At 41.7% G+C, this 14,886-nt stretch overlaps 1 protein-coding gene and 1 pseudogene across 2 annotated transcripts in view; one reads left to right on the top strand and one right to left on the bottom strand.

The window, feature by feature from the left end:
• Positions 1-251: 251 nt before the first annotated feature.
• Positions 252-14,886, bottom strand: part of Cenpj (centromere protein J) — a 52,537-nt gene continuing 37,902 nt past the window's right edge. For both annotated transcript variants that reach the window (XM_042685777.1, XM_042685778.1), the window contains 8 exons: positions 12,394-12,636; positions 11,507-11,591; positions 6,833-6,897; positions 6,486-6,599; positions 3,736-3,876; positions 3,575-3,659; positions 3,237-3,357; positions 252-602 (listed from right to left, as the gene is read on the bottom strand). In XM_042685777.1, the coding sequence (XP_042541711.1) occupies positions 407-602; positions 3,237-3,357; positions 3,575-3,659; positions 3,736-3,876; positions 6,486-6,599; positions 6,833-6,897; positions 11,507-11,591; positions 12,394-12,636 (1,050 nt within the window). In that variant the 3' untranslated portion in view covers positions 252-406. The remainder of the gene's footprint in view (positions 603-3,236; positions 3,358-3,574; positions 3,660-3,735; positions 3,877-6,485; positions 6,600-6,832; positions 6,898-11,506; positions 11,592-12,393; positions 12,637-14,886) is intronic.
• Positions 9,317-10,307, top strand: LOC122112594 (annotated as a pseudogene).

Genomic DNA, 14,886 nt, shown 5'->3' with positions numbered 1-14,886 from the left:
AGTATGTGAAACTTTCAGTTCTTGTACTAGTTGAATGTAGCAGTGTTTTGGCTAGAGACACTGCTTACCATTTGAGTGCACTTTCTGTACAAGTCTACGTTCACAATGCTATGTCTGGGGGACACCTAAGTGACATACTTAAAACCATCCCCAATAAAAACAGTGCAAACCTGTACACTTTTAAAACAAAGCAATAAGGCTTCCTTAACTATAGAAATACAAGGTAGGTCAATTAGAAATCAAACCTGTCCTTGTGCATGAGAAACTGGAAATTTTTATTTTAAAATCCAACATCTTTTCCATTAATACACACAAAAACACATATACAGTCCATGTAAGTTAACAGAATTCACAAGAAATATACATTTAAGAAAATCAGTGCTCTTCATGATTGGTCACACAGGGGTCATGACAATTCTGTGTCCACTAGAACATTACCATCTTTGTCCTTAACTCTTACTCGGCCAGATGTATACTTGGTTTCTTGATGACCATTTGTATATACAGTTTTAACAGTGCCATCTGGATACTCCCGTCTCTTGAACTGGGCAGTATGGAATTCTCTTTGTCCATTATTAAATTCTATGATTTTGTTGCCATCACTGTAAAATTTAAAATAATTTCTTTAAAAATATGAAATAGAAAAAAAAAATATGAAATAGAGGGAAGGGGTGACATTGTCCAAAAAGAAATCTACTCTTACCTGACTTACTGTAACCTCTCTCTTCATCACCTTTATAATTAAATTTTTTAAATGGGAAATTTAAAATATGAAATATTAGCTGGGTGTGGTGCATGTCTATGATGCCAGGACTTGGGAGGCTGAGGCAGAAAGACTTGAGTTTAAAGCCAACCTGGGCAACAGTGAGATCTTTTCTCAACCCTTACCCTATATCCATGAAAATAGGGCCCAGAAGTACAGGGCTTGCCAGCATGCGAGCAGGAAACTGGTTGACTTCAGCACCAGAAAAACAAAATCTATAACAAGACAACTATTCCAAACCTGTTGATTCTGCAATTCTAGGCATATCCCCTGATCCTTTTCTCCCTACAATTCCACTTCTTTTTACAGTGTTGATGCTTCAGGTTCAGATGTTTGTGAAAATTTTGCTTTAAGAAATTGGTATTTTTACCACAAAACACTTTTCCAGTGTTTGCCTCTAAAAGAGGCTAATGATTACATTATTAAATTCTAGGTACTTTTTTTCTGCATTTTTGTTTGATCCTCCCGTTCACTAAGTTAAATACCATCTGAGTGTTTGCTCTACCACCAGGGGGAAAAGGGAAGGCATGACTAGACTCAAAATCGGTTTTGCATCAGGATCTGTGACTTACACATGTAATCCTAACTACTTAGGAAGCTGAGAGCTGAGGACTGAAGTTCAAAGGCAGTTGGGGCAGAAAAGTCCCCAAGGTACTCTCTCCAATTAACCAGAAAAGTGCCAGACTGGAAGTATGGCTTGAGTGATACAGTGCCAGTTGTGAGCAAGAGGGAAAAGGCCCTGAGTTCAAGCCCCAGGACCAGCACACACACAGACACAAAATCTGTTTTGTTTGATGCCAGCCCTGAGGCTTTAAACTCAGGGCCTGGTACTGTCCCTGAGCTTCTATGTTCAAGGTTAGCACTGTACTACTTGAGCTCCAGGTCTACTTCCAGCTTTTGTGGCAGTTAATTGGAGACAGGAGTGTCATAGACTTTTCTTGCTTAGGCTGACTTCAAGCTGGGATCAAAATCCTCTTAAGTAGCCAAGATTATAGGCATGAGTCACCAGTGACTGGATGCTTGTTTGGTTTTGTGCTAGTTCTGGGGCTTGAACTAAGCCTCATACTCTCACTTAGCTTTTTCACTCAAGGCTGGCACTCTACCAACTTGAGTCAGACATTCTGGCTTTTTGCTGGTTAACTGAAGTTAAGAGTCTCCAAGACTTTTCTACCCAGGACAACTTCAAATTGTAATCCTCAAATCTCAGCCTTCTTGAGTAGCTAGGATTACAGGCATGAACTACCAGCTCCCAGCCACAAAATCCATCCTGAAACAACCAAAAAGGCAGAATATGCAAGTTATTATCAAGTCAATTGCTGTTACCTGGACATGCCTGTGGAACATCTAAACACTAACTCGCAGGCATAGGTCCAAAGAAATACAAGCTGGGGCTAAAAACTGGGAATCCCTATTTCAGAACACCATAGAGCAGGATGAACACAATGGCACTGTGTCCCACACCAGACTCCAAAGTTAGGAGAACCAGCTGATGCCTCCCCTCAGGGCGTGGATCTCAGCCCACTGCATCTGAGTAATCCAAGCGCTTTAATGCATACTACAGTTTATCACCGCTGTAAGAACGAAACACTGGCCTTTGCCAGAAAATGAAAAAAGACTAGCTATACGTTAATTTTCACTGAAGCTGGATACCTGGGGACATAAAGCCTTCCATATTTTCTGTTTATTTCACAAAATTTCAAATGTTAGGCTAACATTAAAACTTGCTATTAATGAAAAGAAAATGTTTTTTAGTTTTTCCTGTCATTTTAGAACCAACAGCTCTTTGTCTTATGAGTCATGTTAAGGGAATAATATTACAGAGGCAATAAGAAGTGTGTACATTGTCTGAATTAGGGTTAACATTTTAAGCCAAGAATTTTTTAAGTCAAGAATAGGGGTAGTCAGGGTCCCTTTGGTGAGTGAGTCATATTCAGGGTACTAGGACACTCACCACAATCTAGGAAGGGAGGGGAAAACTGAAAAGGTATCCTAACTGTAATGAAAATGGGGGCTAAGCACCTCTATCACTGGGCAGTGAGGGCCAAGAATCTCTTAGGACTAATGAGGAGGTTGCTGACTTTAAAGAACACCATCAGGGAGGTCAAAGGCTTTGGCCCTTAATTGCCTGGGTCAGAAAGGTCCAGAAGTTCATGATGGAAGCAAGATAATCTATGCTAAATACTGCCACCATGGTTTGGTCAATCTTAGAAAAAAAATTACAGGGCAGCCTTTTTTGCCTCATTCACTGTTTGCCAATTCCAAATTCACTTCTAAATAAAGACTTGCATTCTCCTCTGCAGGAATGCAGTGAAAACTCCCTCTCTATCTGCAGGCTGGAGGTTCACACTAGCTGTAAACTAAACATGTTTCATCTGCTCTCAGAGAGCACCCGTGTTCACTTTTGAATGCACGGAAAGAATCACTAGGTTGAACCATGAAAACTGAAAATCCAGAAACAGAAAAAGTGTCATACCGTTGCACTCTGACAATTGTACCATCTGGGAAGATGCTTTCTTCTTGTCCATCAGCAAATAAGTTTTTAATGGTGTGGTCAGGAAATGTAATTTCTTTTCTTCCATCTGGGAAATGTTTTTCTAGTTAAAAAAACAAAAACAGGTCACTGACTTTTCCTCTCTTGTGAGACAGTCTCACTATATAGCTCAGGTTGTCCTTAAACTCACTACATAGCCCAACCTGAACTTGCAACCCTGTTTCTGTCTCTGCTCTCAAGTGCTGGAATTACAGGCATCACCACCATGCCCAGCCCTATCAATATGTTTTGAATGGAAGGGAAGAACAGCTAGTTTATACCTATCTGTCCACTTGAGAAATGTAAGACTTCAAGTCCTTCAGGATATGTAGTATGAGTAGTCTGAGCAGCAGCGTAGAAGTAGATCTGTAAAGATACAAAGTCAGGACACTCTTCCTCCTGAGATGTTCATCTCGGGGGAAATGACCCTGGAAGAACATACCACTCTGTCATCCGGCATGACCTGCTTGACGTCACCATTAAAGAATGTGACGGTGATGCTCTTCCCATCAGCACTCACTTCTTTCCGAGTTCCGTTGGGAAACAGTATAACCCGGCACCCATTCTTATAAACCTTTTCCACCTAAAAAAAAAGATTATTGTTCAGTAGGATTTCTTCCAGAGACTGTGACACCAAGAAAAGTCAAAGTCCTCATCTAATTACTTTCAATTGTTTATAATAAATACTAAAAACATTCTCTCATAAGTAAAAGAGATTAGTTCACTAGAAGTTGCAACTAGCAATTTTCTAATTTGCTTATTCCTTTTCTATTAACTAGAATTGAGCAAAAACAAAACCTTTGTTTTTTCATATGGTACCTACAGGAGAGTTTAGGAAATTAATTAATTCCTTTTGACAATTCTTCATCTTCTCACTCCTTAAGGCTTAGCTTTGACTCTAATTTCAACTAAAATGGATCTGATTATAGTATCTGAAAAAGCAGATCTTCCATAAATTTAAGGAGAAAATCCTCCTCCCCTCCTCCTAACAAGCCCTAGTATGTCCCTTCCCTTGAACTGCCTCTTTCAACAGGAACACCCACCTTTCCCATTCAATAACTTTCCTTAACCAAAGAATAAAAGGGAAAGGGATGGTAGGGGAAAAACAAAGGAGGAGGTAACAATGCTCAATAGGAAATGTACTCATTACTCATGTAACTGTAACCTCTCTGTACAGTATTTTTACAATAAAAAACACAAAAAAGAAAAGGAAGAACAGGAGATAGAAAGATAGGCCTCTGGCCCAGGACAGTACAAAAATGCTAGAGCCAGGCACTGGTGGCCCATACCTATAAAACAAGCTACTTGGGAGGCTGAGTTCTGAGGATCATGGTTTGAAGCCAGCTCAGCAGGAAATCCCATGAGACTCTTCTCTCCAATTAACCACCAAAAATCAGGAAGTGGAGCTGTGGCTCAAGTGGTAGGGTGCCAGCCTTGAGTGAAAAAGCCTAAGGACAGGGCCCAGGCCCAAAGTTCAAGCCACAGTACCAGCACAAAAAAACAAAACAAAACAAAATATATAGAATGAACTATAAAAAGCTTTTGGCTGCTGTTGGGAAGAACAAAGTTTAAACAAAGGGACTGCATTTCTTCTGGTGCATCAGCAAACTAAAAATGGAGACTAAACACTTGCTATGCCCTAAGCATTTGTAGGAGTCCAAAATCCCCACAACTCTGAAGTTAAGTCACCATCTATAGTCTTGAAGATCAAATAAACACAGCTACACGTTACTTAATAAGCTTGTGGTCAATAATGAGCTGTATGTATGGCAGAGCCCCCTAAGATTAAAGTAGACCTAGCAATGTCATCTAGGGATAATATAATACAATACCTTAACTTGTATTTGTGGCGTCTGTTGTTACCTGCATCAACAGTCACAATATGTAGAGTCTACATATTTATGTAAATAAAGTACACAGTACTTGTTAGTGATCATAGTGTTTTGTGTACTTGCTTGTTTTCTTTTTTTGGATTTGTTTTTGTTTGTTTTGATGGTACTAAAGTTTAAACTCAGGGCCTGGAGCTTGCTAGGCTTGCTAGCTAGCTAGGTAATTGCTCTACCACTAGAGCCACATTCTTAGCCCAGCTTTTTACTGGTGAATTGGAGATTGAATCTTATGGTTTTTGTGTGCCTGTTTGACTGAACTACAATCTCTTCTTGAATGGCTAGAATTACAAGCCTGAGTCACTAGCATCCAGCTGGATTGTATACTTTCTATGCTTAATTTACATATAATTACTACATATAAAGTTTTCTATGAACAATATTCTATGTTCCACCAGCAGCAACTTTGCATATCTTATGTATACTGCCACTCAATTAGATCATTTTCCCTTATGTTTGATATAATCTTGTTGTTTTGTTCATCTTGACCCTAGGGGCAGTAGGCTGCAAAACACACACACACACACACACACACACACACACACACACACACACACACATAATCTTGTTGTTTTGTTCATCTTGACCCTAGGGGCAGTAGGCTGCAAAACACACACACACACACACACACACACACACACACACAGTCTTATTGTTTTGTTCATCTTGACCCTAGGGGCAGTAGGCTGCAAAACACACACACACACACACACACACACACACACACTCTACCTTAGAATTTAGTAGGTGACACCAGGCTGCAAAACACACACACACACACACACACACACACACACACACACACACACACACACACACACACACACACACACACACACACACACACACACACACACACACACACACACCCCTCTACCTTAGAACTTAGTAGGTGACACCATTTAGATCTATGTAAGTGATGTTCATACTACAACAATGCACTTGTCAGGATATGTCCCTATTAAGCAACACATGACTACATTTTAGGGTATCTTAGCACTTTCTACTCTATTTTTAACCAATGCTTACTTCTTTTTTTTTTGGTCATGGGGGTTGAATTCAAGACCTGGGTGCTATCCCTGAGCTCTAGTGCTGTACCACTTTAAGCCACAGTGCCACTTCTAGCTTTTCAGTGGTTAACTGGAGATAAGAGTTTCACGGAGACTTTTCTGCCCAGGCTAGCTTTGAATGGTGATCCTCAGATCTCAGCCTCCTGAGGAGTTAGCATTACAGACAGGCATGACCCACCAGCACCTGTCTCCAATGCTTGCTTTTTTACAACTTTTTTTTTTTTTTAATTTTAAACCTTGCCATCAGGATGATTAATTTCTCCCTGGATTTCTTCTTTTTCATTTTCTTCCTTTTTATATTCAGGATCTGGAAAATGTATTGGTTCCAGTGGCTCCCTAGGTAAGGCAACCTGTAAGACAAGACATTTCAAGCAGTTAAGCCTACACTTACTTCCAGATCCTAGTATTACAGGGTCCTATAACTAGTGTTTGGTGTGTGTATGTATATATGTGTATGTATATATGTGCATATATATGCACACACACATATATATACATATGTATGTATATATGTATACACACATATATGACATATATTACAATGTTAAGTAAAATGTCTATTTAAAAATATGAAAAGATTTACCTGTCCCTTATCAGTGCTGCCTAAATCATGAGGTGACACCAACTTGATTCTCCGAGACTGACTACCTGTTAGAACATAATTGTGAGTTGTATTAAGTATTTCGTTTAAAAATATATTCACATTTAGTAAAACTTATTAGTGTTTAGTGAAATGTTAAACTGACCAGCATCTGATCGTATATTTCCTTAGCAATATCCTTTTCTGAACTGCTGTCCTTTATCCTTTAATCAAGGAAGTCTTAGTATGTTTCTTTACGAAATCAAGAAATACAAAAACACAATATCGGTTCTTACAATGCACAAGAGATAGGGGCCACTTACAGTCTCAATGGTGTTCTAGAAACAATCACAGAGAGGAAGAAACTGGTGTAATATACAGATCAGAGGCATCCAAAAAGACAGAGAATTTGCCTTGACCAAATAACTGGGAATTTAGTTAAAACATAAATGCCCACCCCTAAATATTTTAAAGTCATAACCAGCACACCAATCATGTACTGTTACCATTAAGCAATAAATACACACACGCCACCAGGTGCCAGTGGCTCATGCCTGTAATCCTAGCCATTCAGGAGGCTGAGATCTGACAATCAAGGTTCAAAGCCAGCCCAGGCAGGAAAGTCCATGAGACTACGTGGGGTGTGTGTGTGTGTGTGTGTGTGTGTGTGTGTGTGTGTGTGTGTGTGTGTGTGTGTGTGTGTGTGTGTGTGTGTGTGTGTGTGTGTGTGTGTGTGTGTGTGTGTGTGTGTGTGTGTGTGTGTGTGTGTGTGTGTGTGTGTGTGTGTGTGTGTGTGTGGCAGCCTACTGCCCCTAGGGTCAAGATGAAAGATGAACAAAACAACAAGATTATATCAAACACAAGGGAAAATGATCTAATTGAGTGGCAGTATACATAAGATATGCAAAGTTGCTGCTGGTGGAACAGAGAATATTGTTCATAGAAAACTTTATATGTAGTAATTATATGTAAATTAAGCATAGTTGTAATATACCACGTGACATCTCTGATTTCTCTCAACATGCTAGGTGTCAGCCAGCAATTTCATACAATTCAACAGAAAGTTCAGAAAATATCTGCATCAGAATTACTGACAGAAGGAATCACTGAGGGCTGGCTTGACTAGTGACGAGGTAGCAGCCAGGGACGTGGTTAACCAGAGTGTTATGTTTGGCCAGGACACAGGAAGAACACCATCCTGAACCTCAAGGAGCCCATGGTACAACAGAAGCTATTTTCATTTCTAATCTAACCATCTCTAAGGAGAAAACTAATATTTCCATTTAGAAGGTGAGAAAACCAACATTGAGGGGATAAAGGTAGTCAACTAATAAAAGACAAGCCCAGAATTCAAATCCTGTGAATTCATTATACATCAAGTTTATTTCTCTCAGGCCAATCTAATATTGACTTGGACACTCAAGATACTGGCGACAGAAGAGGAGAAAGGTGGTGGGTAGGAGAAGGGACCAGCACCTGGTGCTGCTCACCATCTTACACATGCCTCACATGCACAAGTAGAGAAAACTCAAAAAGACAACCCCAAGAACAATGGCCAAAGACCTAAATAAATCTTAAAAAAAAAAAAAGCAAGGAAGCCTACATAGCTACTAAGCAGAGGCAATGTATTTAAGTGAGTAGGGGATAAAAATGGTGACACCTTTATCTGACTGGGGAAAAAAAAACTCAAATCTGACAGTACCAAGCACTCTCCTGTTGCTGCTAACAAATCATTTTGGAAAAACATCTATTAACATTAAAGATATTCATACCAGCTGAGTGACAGAGGCTCACACTTGTAACTTTAGCTATTTAGGAGGCTGAGGCCTGGAGAACTGAGGTTCAACCTAGGCAGAGAAATCCAAGATTAACCAGCAATTAACCCGCAAACTGTCAGGCTGGAGATATGGCTATTATCAAAAAGTTGAGCAACAGATCAAGGCCCTGAGTTCAAACCTTAGTACCAGAACAGGAAAAAATTTTTTAAAATGGAAAAAAAAAAAAAACATGTTCACATCAAGCCATCCAGCCTTAGATACATGACTACAGAAATTAATGTGTGTGTACAAAAAGTCTTCATAGTGCTAACAGGCAAGGCACCCAGAGTGAGCCCAATGAACCCCACCAAGGCTGAAGGCAAAGCCTGGGCTTCAAGCCCACCCAGTCCTTTTCCCTTGTTGGGAACTGCCCTTTTCCTTATCTACTTTACTCCCGTGCAGTTTGGCACCCTATGCTAGCCCCTCCCATTCTTCCCTCCAGGAGCAGGGCATCATGGGGGCAGAGGGAGAAAGGGAATGGGCTGTGGGTTCTTGGTGTTCTAGCACCCAGCTTTCCCCCAAGCCAGGCCGAGATGTACAACTTCAGGAATCATTTGCCCTGGGTCTGCTAGCTGTATGGGGCTGCAGGGCCCAAGGTCAACTTGCTGTGTAGACCCACAGGCAGCACCTTGAGATAACTGCATGGCCACAACCTGCCAGTCTGCAATCAGTGAAGACACAGAACACTAGTTCAGAGGAAATGGCACCCAGCTTGTCCTCACCCTCACCCCCTCCTCGACTCTACAGGCTGAGCAATGACAAGTCCTCTGGCTACCACTAAGGGCTTCTTCCAATGACACATCCAGAACATGCTGTGCACATGTCATTGCAACACAACCAGCAACAAGGTCACCAGAAATTGCTGTCAGTGCTGCCATCTTCAAGAGTGTGCTTACAAGTAGGCAAGTCCAAGGGAGCAGTGTGGAATGACAGGAACAGGAAGAAAGAGGTAAAGGAAAAAGGGTCACATGACAGCTATGAGCTAAGTCCCTGCTACAAGAGCTTACCACCAAGGTCAGCAAGGCCCATGGCTCTGCCAGATGGGCAAGAACACCATGAACTTCAGTGCAGACCACTGGGTGCAGCTGTGGGACAAGTTCAATGAGCTGGGCACCAAGTGCATCATCAAGATGGTAGAGTTTACCAAGTGGTTGCTCAACTTTACAGGGCTCAGCATTGCTGACCAGATTGCTCTAGGCATCTTGATGCTTCAGATCTGCCCAAAGTACACTGCAGGACACCATGACATTCTCTGACAGGCTGACCCCGAACCAGATGTACAGCACTGGGCCACTCACAGACTCCATCTTTGCCATTGCTGCACCAGCCACTGAATATGGATGACAGATTGGGCTGCTAAGCACCATCTGCCTCATCTGTGGACACCACATGGACCTTGAAGAATGAGACAAAATGGACAAGCTACAGGAGCCACTGCTGGAAGCCCTGAGTCTATATGCCCAGCATGGAAAGCCCAACCAACCTACATGTTCCCAAGGATACTCATGAGAATCACTGACCTTTGGGGCATCAGACCAAAGGAGCAGAATGCATACAGTATGATTCCACCCATGACACTTAAAGTCAGTGGGAGTCTTTTTGATAACTCAGTTATGAAAAGTCATAAAACATCATGGAGGGGTGGTGGCAGGTACTGCTAATCTTACTTATACCTAAGTTAAAATATGTGTTGTCACTATATTTTAATTCCAGGGAGTCTAAAGCCCCAGGTGTGAAGTTCATTTTATATATATCTCCCAAGAAATAGTTCATGGGGTTGGGAAGGTGGCTCAGTAGTAGAATGCTTGCCTTGCATGCATGAGGCCCTGGGTTCGATTCCTCAGCATCCACATAAGCAGAAAAAGCCAGAAGTGGCGCTGTGGCTCAAGTGGTAGAGCACTAGCCTTGAGCTGAAGAGCTGAGGGACAGCACCCAGGCCAAGTTCAGGCCCCATGACTGACAAAAAAAAAAGAAAAGAAAGAAAGAAAAATAAATATTTCCTAAAGTCATGAAAGAAAAAACTTTAAAAAAGACTGGAGGCATGGCTCAAAAAGTAGAGTATCTGCCTAGAAAGCCTAAGGCTCAGAGTGCAAACCTCAGTACTGCAAAAAGAAAAAGAAATAACACCACAAACTAAAAATCTAAACTATAGATATTTTTGGTAGTGCTTATAACTGACAAGCATCACCTTCTATAAGGACCAACGTATTGCTAAATTTCAAATGGGAAAAAGATAGGAACAAAACAGGGACCCCAGACATCATACCTGTGAGAAGAGACAAGACCCACTGATCAGGGGTGCACACAGAACCTCAACATCATCATGAAGCAACATTTTAGTTTGACCAGATCAAGCACTAGCAGGCATAGAGGATTTATTCCACTGATGGTAAAAACGTGGCATGACCACTCTGTAAAGAAACGTTGACAAGGCCCACATCTACTCCTCTGCCCAGTAATGGCGCAGCCATGCTTTTAAGGCCCGCTCTGCAAACTCCTATGTTTAATCCATTCTCCTATAAAACTGGGACAACCCAAATGCCCCAACAGGGACACCATCAAGAGAGTCTACAAAAATGTGAAAGTCAGTGACCCGGAGTTTTAAGTATTGATGCAAGTAAATCTCACAATACTAAGAAAATAAATAGACAAACCAGAATAGAATGCTACCATGAACTGTCATCTGGGTAGTAAGATGGTGAGCAGCAACTTCGATCACATTCAAAATGCTCTACTTCTTCTATAAATGTCTATTCCTTATTGTGTGTAGGTGTGTGTGTGTGCGCGTGCACACACACTTGCGTGCAGTCTGTTCTTTAAAATTCTGAATTATTATACGAAAAATCATTCAGCCTCTTACCTTGTGTTGGCAAGTAGTTTTTCTTATATTTTTCTACCTGGGCTCCTGAAGAAATATGATTCTTTTGAATTTGCACAGACAGGTTCTATGAATAAAAAGCGTTGACCTATGTTATCGAAACACCATATGATACTCAGAGTGCAAGAAAACTGCAGTTCTATTTTCACTCTTATTTGCTGGCCACAGTCCCATTATGGCTACCTCCAGCCATAATTCCAACCATGCTAATTCAAATGGCAGCTCTGAGACTTGCACCCCAACAGCTCCCCTGGCCTTGCCTTTTCTCCTAAGCCTCGTTGTGATCTCACAATCCACACATTTATGTACCTACCCACCCTACCCTACCTACCTTACCCTACAATGTGTAGTCTTTCTATTTCATAGTCTTTGTGCTGTGTGAAGAACACAGTCCCTTGAGGGCTTTTGTCTGTTTTGCCCACCTTGCACCCTCAGAGCCCTGCGCCTGCTACAGCTGGTTATTCACACAGACCCAGAAGGAATCTATGCATGTGACTCCACATTTGACCTTTTAAACTGAGAATACCTGCCTTTTGCAGCATTGCCTTTGTAAGAATGGTAAAAATGAATTTTAAAAGTACCAGTATATAGCGCTTATTTTAATTGTGGTAAAATGTAAGTCACCTAAAATTCACCATCTAAGCCATTCTTAAGTGCAGAGCTGAATATATTAGTATACATGTAGTTATATTAAGTGCAACCATCACCCTCCTCCATCTCCTAAACATTTTGGTTTTATAAAACTGAAACCATAGACTCATTAAACACTAACTCCCAGCCCTTGAACCTACCACTCCAATTTTCTGTCTTCATGAATTGAAATGCTCAAACATTTACTGTTACTCCAAAAACAGCTGCCCCAAACCTACCACAGACTTGTCTTTCTTTGTGGCAGTCACACATCGGTGGGTCTTGGGGCTATTCTCAATGGCCTCTGCCCTCTTCCAGGCATCTAGTCGGAATCTTTCCATCACTTTGATCTCTTCCCGGAGGTCTGTGTTCTCTTTGACTAACATTTCTATCTGGCTTCTCAGACGGCTCTGTGCACTTGACCATTTTGCTTCCTTCCTTTTCAGATCTTCTTGTAAATCTGCTACTTGCTGTTTCAAAGCCTTTCAAAAAAAAATACTAGAACTAAAACAATGTAATGAGAATGAAAAGCAATGTAAAAAGGACATTTCAATGACATAGAACTTCTAGCCTACCACAGGCAGCAGAAAAGAGACTTAGTCAATAAATGACACTGGAGTAAAGTAGAGGCCCCATGGCTCAGGAGGTGACTACAAGTACACAGCATGAAGTGATAAAGGTCTAAGCTACAAACTGAAAGAGGAAGAAGGGCCATACTTGGTTATACTTGGTTTAAAAACACCCAGGCTCTGGTGGCTCATACGTGTAATCCCAGCTACTCATGAGGCTGAAATCTGACTCACAGTTTGGAGCCAACCTGTGCAAGAATACTCTTGTCACAACTAATCACAAGAACGCTGGAAGTGGAACTGTGGCTCAAGTGATAGATCACCAGCCTTGGGCAAAAAAACTCAGGTACAGTACCCAGGCCCTGAGTTCATATACATATATACATTCCCCAATTTGAGGAAGGAAAAGTTGGGATAAGAAGGTTGACTGAATCCAATCCTAAAACTGATTTTGTTTGGAATTCATGAGAAGAAACAGATATTAAGAACATGAGTTACCGGGCAGTGGCTCACGCCTGTAATCCTAGCTACTCAAGGAGGCTGAGATCTGAGGACCACAGTTCAAAGCTAGACCAGGCAGTAAAGTCTGTGAGACTATTATCTCCAATGAACCACCAGAAAACCGGAAGTGGCACTGTGGCTCATTGGTAGAACGGTTGCCTTGGGCTGAAAAGCTCAGGGACAGCACACAGGCCCAGAGTTCAAGCCCCACGACCAAAAAAAAAAAAAAGAACATGAATTGCAGCCAGGCACTGGTGCTTACACTTGTAATTCTAGCTACTTGAGAGACTGAGATCTGAAGACTGAAGTTTAAAGCCAGCCCCAGGACTGGAGGAAAAAAAGGAGGGGTCCAGGGGACATGAATTGTTTCAGATGGACTAAATGCAATACATGAAAAAACTGTTAGCAATATCTAGAAGTACAAAAGCACAAACAGAAATCAAAACAGCAATCAGAACAGGACAAGGAGCTAAGGAACACATGCAGATAAGTCTCCAGGAAGGAGAGAGCTGAGAAGAGAGCGTGAACAGAAGCAGGCAGCTGGGAGGACAGCAGGACAGGGAGGCTGGGAATGGTGGGAGCCCAAAACACCTCAGCAACATGCATCCATGTAGGTAGGCCTCACAGCGGCCAAAGTACCCCAGAAGATACTTGAAGGTCAAAGAAGCTCAAAGGTCTCCCCTTTAGGGTTCCCACCCAATAAGCAGGCAGCTGGACTCCGATTTGAGGAGATCAACCTCAGATCCTAGTCACAAACTTTGAAAGTTCCTGAAATAAAATCACTAACCTCCCTGAGCATCAGATTCCTTATTTTAAAAAATTATAGATTAATGGCTGACTCAAGTGGTAGAGTTCTTGCCAAGCAAGTACAAGGCCCTGAATGTGAACCTCAGTACTGATGATGATGATAATGATGATGATGACAATAATAATAATTACAGACTAATAGGGAATTTCTCAAATGCATTTTTACCATGCAAGAAAATCTATTAATGTTGCAACAGAGACATTCAAGTCTAAGTGGGTTAAGGATTCAATAGCAATGGGTATTATGTCTAATATAAGCACTGTTACAAGTCCCTGGCATACTACAAATAAAACATAGGCCAGGCCCTCAAGTCTTAAAGTGTCTCAAGACAGACAGCGGGGGAGGTGCTGGACCATCCATGTGCAGAGTGAAGCACAACAGTAAAGGTGTCGGGTCTGTCTGACAGAGACCTGCAGGAGGTAGAGTATGAGGCCCAGATCACCAGGAGGACAGTGCCTGTACAGTTACAGGACAGCGAAGGGCCACAGAAGAGAACAAGTGAATGTTGAAAGAATTAGGAGCTGATGAGAAAGGGAACAGCTCAGGCCACTTGGAACGTGAGGCTCTTTTATTAAGAAAGAAGTACATCCACACAAAAAATCTGAGCAGAAGCCAGGCACTGGTGGTTCATACACAATCCTCACTACTGGGGAGGCTGAGAATGGGAATATCACAGTTTGAGCCCATTACAGGCAGGAAAGTTCATTAAATCTCCTCAACTCATAGTTGGGCACAGTCGCACACACTTGCCATTCTAAGTTATGTGAGAGGCTCAGATTAAGAAGCTTATGACGCCAGGCCAGCCTAGGGAGAAATCCTTGAGACTCCATCTCTCAAGAGAACGCAGCTGGACC

The sequence above is a fragment of the Dipodomys spectabilis genome, unplaced genomic scaffold (genome assembly GCF_019054845.1).
Source record: "Dipodomys spectabilis isolate Male_0828 unplaced genomic scaffold, ASM1905484v1 ptg000095l, whole genome shotgun sequence".
Classification (NCBI taxonomy): Eukaryota; Metazoa; Chordata; class Mammalia; order Rodentia; family Heteromyidae; genus Dipodomys; species Dipodomys spectabilis.
This window is presented reverse-complemented; position numbering and strand designations above follow the sequence as displayed.